Raw genomic sequence first — 14,939 nt, forward strand, 5'->3', positions numbered from 1 at the left:
TCAAGTGCGCGTTTGGAGAGATGACGACCGGCCATGACGCGCTGCTGCCTCCATAGAAAGTAGATTTTTTTATTCAGTAGGCAGAAATAGCTATTTTTCTTTCTCGAATTTCGTACAACTCTACGAAACCACTATCTATAATAATCTCCTGTGCAGCTCTTAACCGGTTTTCTAGGTTTGTCTAGGATGGGTTGCGCTATCTCTGGTTTGGGTTTGGCGCCCAAGAAGCCGGTGGAAGAAGACGAAGCGCCGCATCTCACCGGCGAGCACATCGACCTGATTAAGGAGTCGTGGAAAGTTATCCAGGAGGATATCGCCAAAGTTGGGATAATCGTGTTTGTCAGGTACGGTTTCCTCTGACAACGCACAGTCTCACAATATACAAGCAGTTAGGATCAAATCTAGAGCAAAGCACTTGCTTCTGATTGGTTGACAGGCGTTTAAAGGTGCCCAATTATTGTTCTAAAGTAGTTCCAAACAGGTGTTGACCCTATTACAGAGCCAGATCTGTTCACCAAGTTCAGTTCTCAGCGTCCACCACAGCACACTGATCTAACAATCAACAAACTATCAATACCAACAATTATTTATCATTGTCATTATATAAATGCAGCAAATACAACAGATATGCCATAAAAAACTCTCACATGCTTTTATGTCAAGTTGTTGTTTGTTTTTGATTGATGTATTATTATTGGAGATAATAGATGTAAACACATACATATTGAAAATTGTTCACATATGTTTCTGTTTAATTACTGAATTCATATATGCTCAAATTTTGCATTTTTTTTTTCTTCTTTTTCTTTGCTCTCTCATAACCTTTCAGCAAGCCAAAAAGGTCAACTCTATTAGCTTTAAAATGTTGAATTGCAACGGGTTGGAGATAGAAAACGTAATAAATGAGTTTAAAGATCGCTTGAAGGATCAAACCGAAAACATTTCTTAATAAACACACGGGAACGTTGCCTTGATGTGGAGTAACCAATCTATAAGTTTAATAATTGACTTTTAATAATTCTTTTAGCCTGGCAGTAAACTACCTTGTTTTACTATGTTCCCTTGGCAGTACCTCTCACACATTGTTTAATTGCAAAGAATGTTTTCTTTTGCAGATTTTTTTTTGCTCATCACATCAGATGTCAGTTCAAACCTCTATAACATTCTTAAAACAGCTTGCTCTTGTAAACTGGGTTGGAGGCTTTGAAGCAGTTAGTCTAAATATTAAACTTAGTTCAAATTAATTCAGCAAATGGACATTGCTATAAACATGTTTACAGATATCTGTGCAAGCATTTGAATTTCGATTTTTGCCTAATGAGCAAGCCAAAGGTAACTTGTCACGAGAAGGAAAACCTGGAGAGAAACCAGATTCAAAAAGGAACCCATCCTCATCCAGAGCATCTACATCATTATTCTACTCTATAGTATAGAGATTAACAGTGCAAATGTGTTGCCAATCGTTACAGCATCATTTTGGATACATTTTGTGACTATATATTTTGTTACCTATAACAAATTATTATTTACACGTCTGGTGTTATAGTTAAACAGATGGCTGATATAGATAACTTAATATGTCTGTTTTATATTTGAACTGCCTTGGGAAATAATCTAAACGGTTCTGATATCTTAATATAGGCTTTCCCTTCCACTGTCACCTTTGGCTTGCTCTGGCTTGCTCATTGTTGCCTCTGGCTACAAACGTATATAGCCATAATAATCTGAATAGTACTGCAATAATCTAAATGATACTGATATCTTAATACAGGCTTTCCTTTCCACTGTCGCCTCTGGCTTGCTCATTAGGTATAAACTTGGAGACTAATTGATGATGCTAAAATGTATAGTCATAATCTCTTTAGTTCTGTGCAGCTGCTTTGGGACATTGTTTAAAAGTGCTATACAAATAATTTAACAATACCTAATATGAACAGTTTATTAAACTGTGCCCTTATCCCCTGGGTATCTCTGTTTCCCAGGGTACATGGAAAGGCATGTTTACATTTAACATTTTCTTTCTGGTAAATTAGATTCAGTTCATTTACATAGTAAAATCCCATCATGTGTACACTATGCAAAATATCAATATCATATTGAATATCATTTGTCTTTCTGTGTCCCTATGGCTCCTTCAAGTTTATTATTAAAAAGTAAATCTTATATGTAGCCAGTAGTGTATTTGTAGTCATGCAGAAACTGTTTGTACCATATTTAATAAAAGCTCAGATGAATGGTATATATGTTTAAATTGTATACAAATCATTTATTTTGAACACTAATATAAATGTAAAAAAATGAAAAAAAGATGGTGTGGGAGTAGGGTTGCTGCAGTGTCACAGTTTTTTGACTTGACATGGTGTACAGTATCTCACAAAAGTGAGTGCACCCCTCACTTTTCAGCAACCATTTTAGTGTTTCTTCTCATTGGATAATACTATAGACATGAAACTTGGATATATTTTAGAGTAGTCAATGTGCGGATTTACTGTCCTCTGAAAATAACTCAACAATAGCTAGAAACAATAGTGAGTACACCCTAATGAACGTGTCAAAACTGTGAATATTTACTGTGAGCATTATTGTTATGTAGCACTGCCTTAATCCTCCTGGGCATGGAATTCACCAGAACTGCACAGGTTGTTGTTGGGATCCTCTTCCACCCCTCTATAATGACATCACAGAGCTGCTGAATGTTACACACATGGCGCTTCTCCACCTTCTGCTTGAGGATCCCCACAGGTGCTTAGTAGGGTTCAGGTCTGGAGACATACTTGGCCACTCAGTCACCTTCACCTTCAGCTTCCTCAGCAAGGCAGTTGTCATCTGGTGGTGTGTTTGGGGTCGTTATTATGTTGGAAAACTGCTGTTCGGCCCAGTTTCTGAAGGAAGGCATCATGTTCTGTTTCAGAATGTCACAGTACATGTTGGAATCCATGTTTCCCTCAATGAACCCCAGCTCCCCAGTACCAGCAGCACTCATGCAGCCCCAGACCATGATGCTACCACCACCAAGCTTGACTGCAGTGAAAACAATTTTTTGGTGCTGCTCCTCATCAGGGCATCACCACACATGATGGACACCATCGGAGCCAAACAAGTTTATCTTAGTCTCATCAGAATAGAATAGAATAGAATAGAATAGAATAGAATAGAATAGAATAGAATAGAATAGCTTTTATTTGTTACATATACATTGCAAATCAATGAAATTATTTTCTTCGGATATCCCAGCTTCTTCGAAACCTGGCGTCAGAGCACAGGGTCAGCTATGATACAGTGCCCCTGGCACACAGAGGGTTAAGGGTCTTGCTTAAGGGACCAAGAGTGGCAGTTTGGTGATACTAGGGCTTAGTATCACCCCGACCTTCCGAACAATAACCCAGAGACTGAGCTCTCGTATCCTCAGAGAGTCTTTGCCATGAAATGCCATGTTGAACATCCAGTGGTCAGTACTCAAAGCACCAAATTTTTACTGCTAATACAAGATACACAAATGTTATATGGTCCTGTCAAGCAGATCAAAACATAAACATGATGAATAGATGATGTGGCTTTGCATGGTTACACGACATACAGCTGTTATCACTTAGGGTGTACTCACTTTAGTTGCCAGTTATTTTGACAATAATGGCTGTATGTCGAGTTATTTTTAGAGGACAGTATTTCATACTGTATGCTCAGACAGTTTTTGGCTAAGCAACACTGCACAGTGCTATGTCGGGATTTTTTTTAATACTCTATTTACTTAGAGTTTCCATTAACAACAAAATATGCACAGTGTAAGAGTTTTATAGAACAGCTTTTCTAAAAATATATTACTACTAAGAAAGAATAACAATACTGTTTGAATTTTTGAAAACTCTGAGGTAGACATCTTTACAAAATCTGATGTCGTGCAGTTCAGTAGGAAAGGCCTATGGGCTTTAGTTCCAAGTAATGGCTCAGGGGTCTTTGGAATAATGTGATAAATCAAATTTGAAATAATCACTGTAAGGGAAAGATAATGGCCCCTCTCTTCCTCTTTTTCTCCCACTGCCTCTTGCTCTGTCTCTCTGCCTAGACAATTTATTGTCTGAATCTCACTTTGTAGAGATTAAAACAAAAACCCGGTTTCACAAGGAAAAAAAAGTCTACAGGATGGAAAAAATACACACCTAACTATAATGAAGATCAAGATGTCATTATACATTTTTAGGGCCTATATATTTTGTCAGTAAGGAGAAACCTTGCATATGATTGTAACCATGATGTCCTAAAGGAAGGGAATAAGACTAAGGACACAAAACCCATGTAACTCTATCAGACAGCTATACTCTTGTTTGTTACGCAGGTCTCCACACCTGTGTACCCCTAAATAAATCAGATAAATGTCTTATGCCCATATTGAAATAGTGATTCAGTGTAGTCACATCTAAAGTGCTCTTAGCAAAATCTGACTACACCAAGGGTCTCTTTCAACCGTGTCTATGTTCAATTTTGTGTAAAGATTAGTAGAAAAAATTTAATCTATTTAATTTATTTTCAGAAGCATCTGTTCCAATTATTGTCATTCATATCAATGTAATTAGCAATACAAAACAAACCAGTTATGAGGGATTTTTATGAGCATGCAGATTTTGTAAATGTAATTGGGGCAATAGATTGCTTACAAGCAGCCATAAGCTCTAAAATAAATGTATTTTTTAGAAAATAATTTTTTTCTTAGCACTATTGTCCATCTTTTTACTTTTTTGACCTGCCCCACATTTTAAAAACATTTAGCCATAAACAGACTACTGGATTTTAAATGGAAACTGTTTGCCATATTTAATGATGTGTGGCATTGCTCCTGCAGAGAAATTTAGAATGAGAAGGATTTATCACTTACCACAGCACACATTTTTATAAATGCTAATAATAAAGATAAATAAGATACATTAGTATTTATTAGTTAATTAATAGTATGGCCCTGTCTGAACGTTCAACCCAGTGACAGAAAAGAGCAACACTGCCAGCAGGGTCGGCAGCAAGGGTGGGCACGGGTGGGTTTAGCCCACCCAATTTTGAGTCTTGCCCAATCAAGGTTTCCTTACATATTTTAGTCAATAAAAAAAAGTAACCCAGAAAATACCAGCATGATTTCTAACTACTGATTGGGTGCACAACCTACAGCCAAACCCAAAGCTCCAGCCCAGCAGCGCAAAATAGTTTTTTACCACTTTCCTCACACTACATTCAGTTCGACATGCATAGAAGCTTTAGCTCCAGACACGTTTAATTGAAAGTTTGTCTACTTTTCTGACTTTATGATTGTTGTGCAACATCTAACGAATGTTCGTTTCACTGACATCAATTGTGTTAACGTATGTGATGTTTAAACCTATAAGCAAGCCTAGTGCTGCTTATGTCTGTAGCAATGCTCTTGCACATCAGAGGCTACGGCTAATTTCAGTTTACCACAAGCCCTGCTCCTCCTCAGTCCTCAACAAGTGCCCCAAAGCAAACCCATCTCCTGGCAGTTTCAGCCCCAGTTCAGGCGGTTAGCGGTTTTATTAACACCGCACCATTCCAGCCAATATAAGCTAATTACCCAAAGCGTGCTTATGTGTTAGTATATGCTACTCTTTTAATCCTTCCTGGTAGAGCACACAACTATGGCAGGAGACTGGGGAATTGGTGTCTTCAGCATCATGTGAGAGTTCCTTCTTCACACTGTCAAGAATCCTGACCTCCTATCATCGCACCATGTTGCATAAAAGAAAGAAGAATTAGAGAACTTGGGCCATGAGAAATCCATATTAAATACTTTAGACATGAATGAATTTGTAAGGATTCTTGCTAAGGGAAACTGGAGACTAATGCTGTAGATGGATAGCTGGATATGGCCAAGATTTCTGTTTCTCTATCCGGTAATTTACAAATTTATTTGTACAAACAGTACAAATACGGTTTCAGGTTGCTATTTATTATAAAGTAATAAAGTGAGAAAAAAAAAAGGTTTTTAATAAAAAAAGAAAAATAGTTATATAATGTTCTGATACTGTCTTTAGTTAAGTAATGAATTAAAAAAAATAATAAACAATACTTTTAAGAAAGGATCAAGTTCTATAAATGTGGAACTTTTTATAGAATGTTCTGATTTTGTACTGAAGTTTAAATATTGGTTTGATAAGTTGGTTTATTAAATCATTTTTATTGAGAACTAATCTGATTCAATTAAACCAAGATTTCTTTATTAATTTGATTTTTTAATTTATTTTGTAAATATTAGTTATTGGGAGAATTGGATTAGGTGTTGAGGCCACTACCACTGATTGGCCACCCATTGTTTGTACCAGCTTCTGACTGCCAGAATAACCGATACCCACACAGGGAGACCAAAAGTACAAAAGGGTTATATGGCACAAACTAGAGTTTTATCTTATTTGACTATAGATTATACCCTGATACACTTTTTGCTCCTTATTAGACATTGTGATGTTGTTGGAGGTTTATTATAGACATCAATTGTTTTTATTGTTCAGGAATCAACATGCTGTTTGATTCCATTTGTACGAGTTGTATCAGGGCTGCTGGATGTTCTGTATCATGGTGTGAATGTGCAGCTCTGCAGCACGCTGGATTGCAACAATTGTGCCTGGTGCCATTCTGGTTGTGTGAGCTGTTTTGGGCCATGGCCAGAGTTCACATTAGTGGGAGGCCATTCAGGTCATGACATTTCAATTATATCTTTTATTTAATTTTTTAATAGCCCATCTGTTTTTTTAAATCACTTGTAATTCTTTTGTGTTTTTCATTTAGATATTTTTTTCTCAGAGCTGTGATGACAAATGTTGGGTTTGATAAAGGTACCAAAATAGACCTAACAGGGCTTGCTTGTTGAAAGAAGAAATCCAATTATATTATATTAATGGGGTAATATTTTTTCCCCATTTATATCAGAGAATAATGCAGAAAATAAACGGTTATGGTAGGGGTTAGGGTTATACTGTAATAAATAATAATTAACCAGGAGAATTTTTTACTGTATATTGACTGGAAGAAACCACTGACGATGGTTTATAGTAGCGAGTAGCTTACTGAATATAAAGCAATAAAAACAGCGATAAAATTTCCTGCTTAAATGTTGATTAAAAGTGCTTGCAGATTAAAAACTCAAAAACGAGACAAAAAACAATACAGCGTCTGTGGTATCAAGTGGCAGAAAGAAAACTTTGGCAGAGGCACCTAAAATACTTCCTACTGAAATACATTACATAGAAAGTCTTCCTCAGTGACACGATAAAAGAGGGAAATTCATGTCTATGAACACGAATCAATCGATTGCATTTCGTGACTATATCATGTAATGCCTTGAGACTAGGCTGCTACTCAAGGGCACTCAGGACATCAGATTGGCCCAAAGGTTTAGCAATGACCCAAAACACAACCACAACGATGCAGGAGTAGCTTCAGCTTCAGCTCCTAATGCTCCAGCCCTAAAAACATCTTAATATCTTAATAGCGCTCCTTAAAATGTTTTGTTTGTGTGTGGTGTATTTAGTTTATGTATCTTTAAAAATTATTTTTCCATAACTTGTGAAAAGATGGTTCTCTGTACAGATACAGAGAATACTCGGTAGTAGAAATTACTGTCAAACTTACATTTAATACATGTAGTTCCATACACCTATTCTATTAGTTCCTTTGCATTAAACTTAAGAAAACCTGCCTAATATGACTTGCTGGTGTTGGTTTCTCCTCTGTTACTGCTGAAACATACATTGTGAGCTGTTTGCCAGTTCACTGGTTCCATCAGCCGGCCGAATTTGCTCACTGTGAGACATTCGCTTTCAGCATAGCTGTATGTTGGTGTCAGCATTTCCGATGTAATACCAGACAAATTACTTCTTTTGACTCTAATCCTTATCCTTACTCTATTTCCTTGTCATCTCGCCTGGGCTTCAGTACAACATGCTCAAAACCATGCATATTAAAGGTAGCGTTATTTTTTAGCTTTTTTAGCTGACTTGCACTCTGAAGTTCTGGACCTCCCTGAACTATCCTGATGTTCTTCTTCTGGTGAATTCTCCAAATTGTAAACCATTTGCTGCTGCTGCTGATGGCTTCACATAAACAGCCTGAATATGCATGTGAAGAAATACGGACAAAGATAAAAAAAATACTTTGGGTGATTCCAGTAAGGAACCACGAAGATGGGTTTGGATAGTAATTAATATAACCATTTTGCAACAATTAATACTTAGGACCACACTTGCGCTGAACAGTTTTGCACTTAAGTGTCCATCAATGAACAGCTGATAACCTCTAAATTAAAGAAATTATAATGAATGGATATTTACTGGCACCCAGATGAGTATCACTTCTGAATATTATTCCTTTAAAGTTTTTTCTTTATACAATTTAGGAAGCTTTCTACCATCCCCACAGGCTTGTTTATTAGGGATAAACTTATAAGCACTTATTTATACAAATTTATTGATAGTTTTAACATGAATTTATTTTTGTAAAGCTGCTTTGAAGCAATGTCCTTTGTAAAAGTGCTATACAAATAATATTCAAATAATAATATACAAATAATATTCAACTGAATTGCCCTAACAACATACACTCACCCTAAGCAGTTTTCCTCCGAAGCAATTAAATTTGCATAGCATGCACTACATCCTCCTCCTTGTATTACACCATCCCAAATATCAGGCTCTTTCCAGACACACAACAGTCAAGAACTCATAAAAGCATGTGTGTATTAATTTCATCTCTTTGGTGTCTGTTTTCTGGGATAGAGTTACATCTGTTCTTAGAGCTTATTACATTTGATAAGATATAATGAAAAAAGTTGGATGTAATAGGCAGATATGGGACATTGTATTTCATGTATTGTTTACTTCTGTTTAATTGCTAAGTGAGAGTGCAGAGAATATTCCAATAGCTTTAGGTAACATGAGAAATGCTTTGAAATATAATTTTCTCAAAAATTAATCCCTGTTGTATCATACCAGCTTTTTAATTAAATTTTTTTTATTTTGTGCATAATATTTTCTGCATGAATGTAAAATGACTACAATCCTTGGAGTCTTTTTAAGATATTATTAAGGGACCTACGTTGTAGGAGAGCTGTTTAAAATTGTCACTGTTGCTAATGTTTCTGCAGAGATTTGTTGCAAATGAGGCCTTGGTCATAGCTGGGTCTAGATGTTTTAATTCCAATTCTGTATATGTGGATATATGTGTTTGACAGTCAAATTCTGAATTATTAGGACTGTTCAGGAAAATAAATATAAAGAATATAAAGAACTACAACCCCATTTCCAAACAACCTGGGATGAAGTGTAAAATGTAAATAAAACCATAATGCAATATCTAGCAAATTTAAAACAGAAAATACATCAAAAGATTCTTCTTCTTCTTCTTCTTTCGGCTGCTCCCATTAGGGGTCACCACAGTGGATCATCCGTCTCCGTACTACTCTGTCCTCTACATCTGCCTCTTTCAAACCAACTACCTGCATGTCTTCCTTCACCACATCCATAAACCTCCTCCTTGGCCTTTGCCTGTTTCTCCTTCCTGCCGGCTCCATCCTCAGCATTTTCCTACCGATATACCCCATGTCCCTCCTCTGCACATGTCCAAACTATTTCAATCGGGCCTCTCTTATTTTGTCCCGAAAATGTTCTACATGCACTGTCCCTCTAATAAACTCGTTTTGAATCCTGTCCACCGTCGTCACTTCCAATGAAATCTGAAACTTCAGCTCTGCTACCTCCAGCTCCACCTCCTGTCTTTTAGTCAATGCCATTGTCTCTAAACCATACAACATAGCAGGGTGCACCACAGTCTTATAAACGCTCATTTTGACTTATGCAGATACCCTTCTATCACAAATCACTCCTGCCACTCTTCTCCACCCACTCCACCTCTTTTCTTCACTTTTCTAACACACTCTCCATTACTTTGCACTGTTGACCCCTGGTACCTGAACTCCTTCACCTTCTCCATCTCTTCCTGCAACCGCACCACTCCACTGCCCTCCCTCTCATTCACACACATCTACTCTGTCCTACTCCTACTGCCTTTCATTTCCCTTCTCTCCAGCGCGTACCGCCACCTCTCCAGGCTCTTTTTCACCTGCTGCTACTCTCACCACAAATCACATCATCATCCGCAAACATCATAGTCCATGGAGACTCCTGTCTGACCTCATCCATCTACCTGTCCATCACCACTGCAAACAGGAAAGGGCTCAGAGCCGATCCTTGATGCAGTCCAACCTCCACCTTAAACCAGTCTGTCGTTCCTACTGAACACTTCGCTGCTGTCACACTGTCCTCATACATATCCTACACCACCCTCACATACGTCTCTGACACACCTGACTTCCACAATACCACAACTCCTCTATCGGCACCCTGTCGTATGCTTTTTCTAAATCCACAAACACACAATGCAATTCCTTCTAAGCTTCTCTATACTTCTCTAGATAGATAGATAGATAGATAGATGTCAGGGTCCCCACAAGGATGAGTTTGAGAGTTTGATTCCTGGTCGAGCTGGTTGCTGTGTTGGTAAATAAAACTTCTGGACCTTGTCCACTCTGAAAACATTTCAATTCTGTCCTTTCTGTGTTGGATTAATTTCTTGATTTCCTGGTCTTTAATAAAAGAAACCCCGCCAAAAAAAAAAAAAAAAAAAAAAAAGCACTTCTGTGGTAGCTCAGTGGGTTAAGGCTTGTGCCTGAACATGGTCCTTAATATAGTCCACACTGGTGATAAGGTTTCAAAGCCAGTCCTACATGCCTTCTTTCTTACTGCGCTGGCATGAAACAAAGTATGAACCCTCCAAAAAGCACACATGCTTTTCAGCAGTGGTCGCTCAGTGGTTTAAGGCTTGTGCCTCATCTAAACATGCATCCCAGTCTGATCTCTTCCATGGTTCATTGGATTAAGGCTGGTTCCGTGCTGATGGTAAAGATCAGGGTTTGAATCCTGCTAGTTGCGATGTCGGTTATGTTCCTGCTTCCTAAATCTTTCTTTAGCTTTATATTCTTGTGTTGATGGTTAAGTAGACCTGCTCTAAACAAACTTCCTGGCCTGTCTTCTCTGATGGTTAAGTGGGTTAAATCAGGTGTCGTGCTTTTGGTGGGGTTCAGGGTTCGAATCCTGCTTTCTGCCTGCCAGTCACGATCAGCATTCACTTCCTACATTTTTCTTTAGCGATATATTTTTGTTTTTAATGGGTTGAAAAGAAAGATAGACCTGCTCTAAACAAGCTTCTTAGCCTGTACTCACCGATGGTTCAATGGGTTAACGTTGTGTCTCGCAGGTGGTGGGGATCTTGGTTCGAATCCTGCAATTTACAATGTGGGTTCAACTTGTGCTACTTACATCTGTATTCGCTTCCTACATCTTTCTTTAGCATTCAATTCTTGTGTTGATGGTTTAAAAAAAAAGATAGACCTGCTCTAATCAAGCTTCCCATCCTGTTTTTTCCTGATGGCTTAGTGGGTTAAGGCTGGTACTTTGCTATTGTTGGTGGTTAGGGTTCAAACTTGGCTTTCTGTCTGCTAGTCATGAGGTAGGTTAAAATCCTGATTCCTACATCTTCATATTCTTGTTTTGATGGGTTAAAAAGAAAGATAGACCTGCTCTAAACAAGCTGATGGTTCAGTGGGTTAATGCTGGTGCCTCGCTAATGGCGTGAATCAGGGTTTAAATCCTGCATTGTCCCTGCTAGTCACGACTTGCTTCTTAAGTCTGTCTTTAGCATTATATTCTTGTGTTGACGGTTTGAAAGAAAAGATAGACCTGCTCTAACAATTGGCACAGCCTGTCCTTCCTGTTGGTTCAGTGGGTTAAGACTGGTATTTTGCTGTTGGTGGGGTTCAGGGTTCGAATCCTGCTTTCTGTGTTTCTTTCTGGTCTGAATTTCTTGCTTTGAAGCATGAAACGAAGGATAACCCCCCGGAAAGAAAAAAAAAAAAAAAAAAAAAAGAGGAGGAGGAGGAGGAGGAGGAGGTGGTGGTGAGTTTTGGGACTTGATGGCTTTGTGGTAAAAGCCTTGCCTCTGAGCTCAGAGGTTGTTGGTTCAAATCTGGCTTGTCCCCACACTGGGTAAGGTGTGTGGTGAGCAATGGTGTGGGTGACTGTGAAGACCTGCTTGGTTACAGAGTGAGGGTGACAGTTTTGCATTTAGGGGGAGGAGAGAAGGTGGATAAAAATTTCTGGCAGGAGCCCAAATTGATACTTTTTTGGACGTTTTTGCTTCATAACCCCCTGTTTTCAGCTTCTCAGATGCCAGGGGGGCAGACGTCTGGATATTGCCCCCCTGGTTCAGGATACGCCCTTTGAAACCGTCCACATCCAACCTTCAATGCAGCCATTTCTAACACCTTCCTCACCACGGTCACCGGAACCTTCCGCACGCTTAACTTTGAGTCCTGGCTGGGGTTTGAACCAGCAACCTCTCAACCCAGAGGCAAAGCTCTTCCAATTGAGCCACAGGATCTCCTGCAAGAACCTGATTTTTAGGACCTTTTTTGGTTCTTTTATAAAACTTTTTAAACAAGTTAAAGGATAGCTAAGGGGTAGGAATTGAACCGGGTGAGTCAGATAGCAGAAGCCGCATTACCACCTGCACCACTGATATACCATGATTTACCAGGAACCAATTGTAATGACCTTTTATTGTTCTGTTTTTAAAAACGTCTTATAATGTTCAATATGAAACTAGAGGTAAGAATCGAACCAGGAAAGTCTTTCATCATAGATCGCTAATGGCATTACTTTCAAAATTTAAAACTTTGATAGACATGTAAATAAGCAGGAAAGACAAAGACAAAGAGACACAGACACAGCTTTAGAAATAGTGAGAAACAAATAGAGAGACAGCAAGAGAGAGACACTGTTTCACTATTTTTATAGAAAATGTAAATACATAAATAAATAACTAAATAAAAGAGGCGCAATTAAAAAAAATACGTTTATCCACGACGTCCTTTCTTAGATATAAAATAAATAAATAAACTCCAGATAAAAATATTTTTAATCAGTAAACTTTTGTTTTATTTCTGCGCCAAGTCTCAAATCAAACACCAAATCCGCCATGTTTTACACAATTAACCCTCTGGTTGGCGTTTTGTGGGTTTTTCCCTCATAATGGCGACACAAACTTAAATTACTGTCTTTATTGATCGTACAGATAAAAACAATACATCATTCAAATCTGTAAAATGTCTATAACTTTATATATATAAGCTTCCTGACTTGACTTGAAGAGGTGCAGTTTCTCCGGTATCACCTCATTAACTGTCCGTGTGGAAACATAGCAAAGGCTCTTAATGATGTCCACATCTCTGCACTGATATAGCCTTTATATTTAATCACTGTACATATGCTTACATACATATCACATGCTGTAAATATGATACATTTTTAACACCTCCAAGCTGCCAGTTTTGGGCACCTGAGCAAGCACTTAACTCCCTACTGCTCATTTAGTAAATGAGATCATTAAGAGTCGCTCGGGATAAATGCTTCCAACAGGAAGTGGCTATATCTCGCTATCTTTGTCTCTCTATTTTCTCTATCTAATTGTCTCTGTGTCTCTTTTAGTAAATGTCTCTGTCTCACTGTATATGTCTCTCTCTTGCTTTCTCTCTATTTGTTTCTCACTCTTTCTAAAGCTGTGTCTGTGTCTCTTTGTCTTTGTCTCTGTCTTTCCTGCTTATTTACATGTCTAACAAAGTTTTGAGTTTTGAAAGTAATGCCATTATTGATCTATGATGAAAGACTTCCCTGGTTCGATTCTTACCTCTAGTTTCATATTGAACATTATAAGACGTTTTTAAAAACAGAACAATAAAAGGTCATTAAAATTGGTTGCTAGTAAATCATGGTATATCAGTGGTGCAGGTGTTGGAGATGTGGTTCTTGTACCTGAGTCACTTCTCATAGACTTCGAGTAACTGAGAGAATGAACAGGAAGGAGAAGTTTTGACCCTCTACCATCATGATCTAAGAGAAAACAGTGGTCTCTTAACTATAGAAAAACCAAGAGTCCAATAAGCAAAGCCTTGTTTGCCACCCCTCTGGTAGCGTAGTGGTTAGTAATGTAGCCTCTGCTATCTGACTCACCTGGTTCAATTCCTACCCCTTAGCTATCCTTTAAATTGTTTAAAAAGTTTTTAAAAAAAAAAAGAAAAAAAAGAAGGTCCTAAAAATCAGGTTCTTGTAGGAGATCCTGTGGCTCACTTGGAAGAGCTTTGCCTCTGGGTTGAGAGGTTGCTGGTTCAAACCCCGGCCAGGACTCAAAGTTGAGAGTGCAGAAGATTCCGGTGACCATAGTGAGGAAGGTGTCAGAAATGGCTGCGTGGAAGGTCAGATGTGGACGGTGTCAGAGGGCGTATCCTGAACCAAGGGGCAATATTCAGGCGTCTGCCCCCCTGGCGTATGAGAAGCTGAAAACAGGGGGTTATGCAGCTAAAACGTCCAAAAAAGTTTCAACACAGGCTCCTGGCAGAAATTTTTTATTCAAGTCTCCTTCCCCTAAATGCAAAACTATCACCATCAATTTATTATTATGTCTTTTATTTTCTGAGGCTGTAACACAGCCAGTCTTCACAGCCTTTGTTCACATTCACACACTAATTTCCACACAACTTGCCCAGTGTGGTGACAAGCCAGATTTGAACCAGCAACCTCTGAGCTCAGAGGTAAGGCTTTTACCACAAAGCCATCAAGTCCCACAACACACCTTCTTTTTTTGGGGGGTTTATCCTTCGTTTCGTGCTTCAAAGCAAGAAATACTTACCAGAAAGAAACACAGAAAGCAGGATTCGAACCCACCAACAGCAAAATACCAGTCTTAACCCACTGAACCATCAGGAAGAACAGGCTGTGCCACTTGTTAGAGCAGGTCTATCTTTTCTTTTAAACCATCAACACAAGAATATAATGCTA

The 14,939-nt window shown here is 38.4% G+C and overlaps 1 protein-coding gene across 1 annotated transcript in view; it reads left to right on the forward strand.

Annotated features, from left to right (window-relative positions):
• Window positions 1-14,939, forward strand: part of xgb (x globin) — a 24,687-nt gene continuing 9,748 nt past the window's right edge. The window contains exon 1 of the mRNA XM_046855254.1: window positions 1-344. Within this exon, the coding sequence (XP_046711210.1) occupies window positions 187-344 (158 nt within the window). The 5' untranslated portion in view covers window positions 1-186. The remainder of the gene's footprint in view (window positions 345-14,939) is intronic.

The sequence above is a fragment of the Silurus meridionalis genome, chromosome 8, assembly GCF_014805685.1.
Source record: "Silurus meridionalis isolate SWU-2019-XX chromosome 8, ASM1480568v1, whole genome shotgun sequence".
Lineage (NCBI taxonomy): Eukaryota > Metazoa > Chordata > Actinopteri > Siluriformes > Siluridae > Silurus > Silurus meridionalis.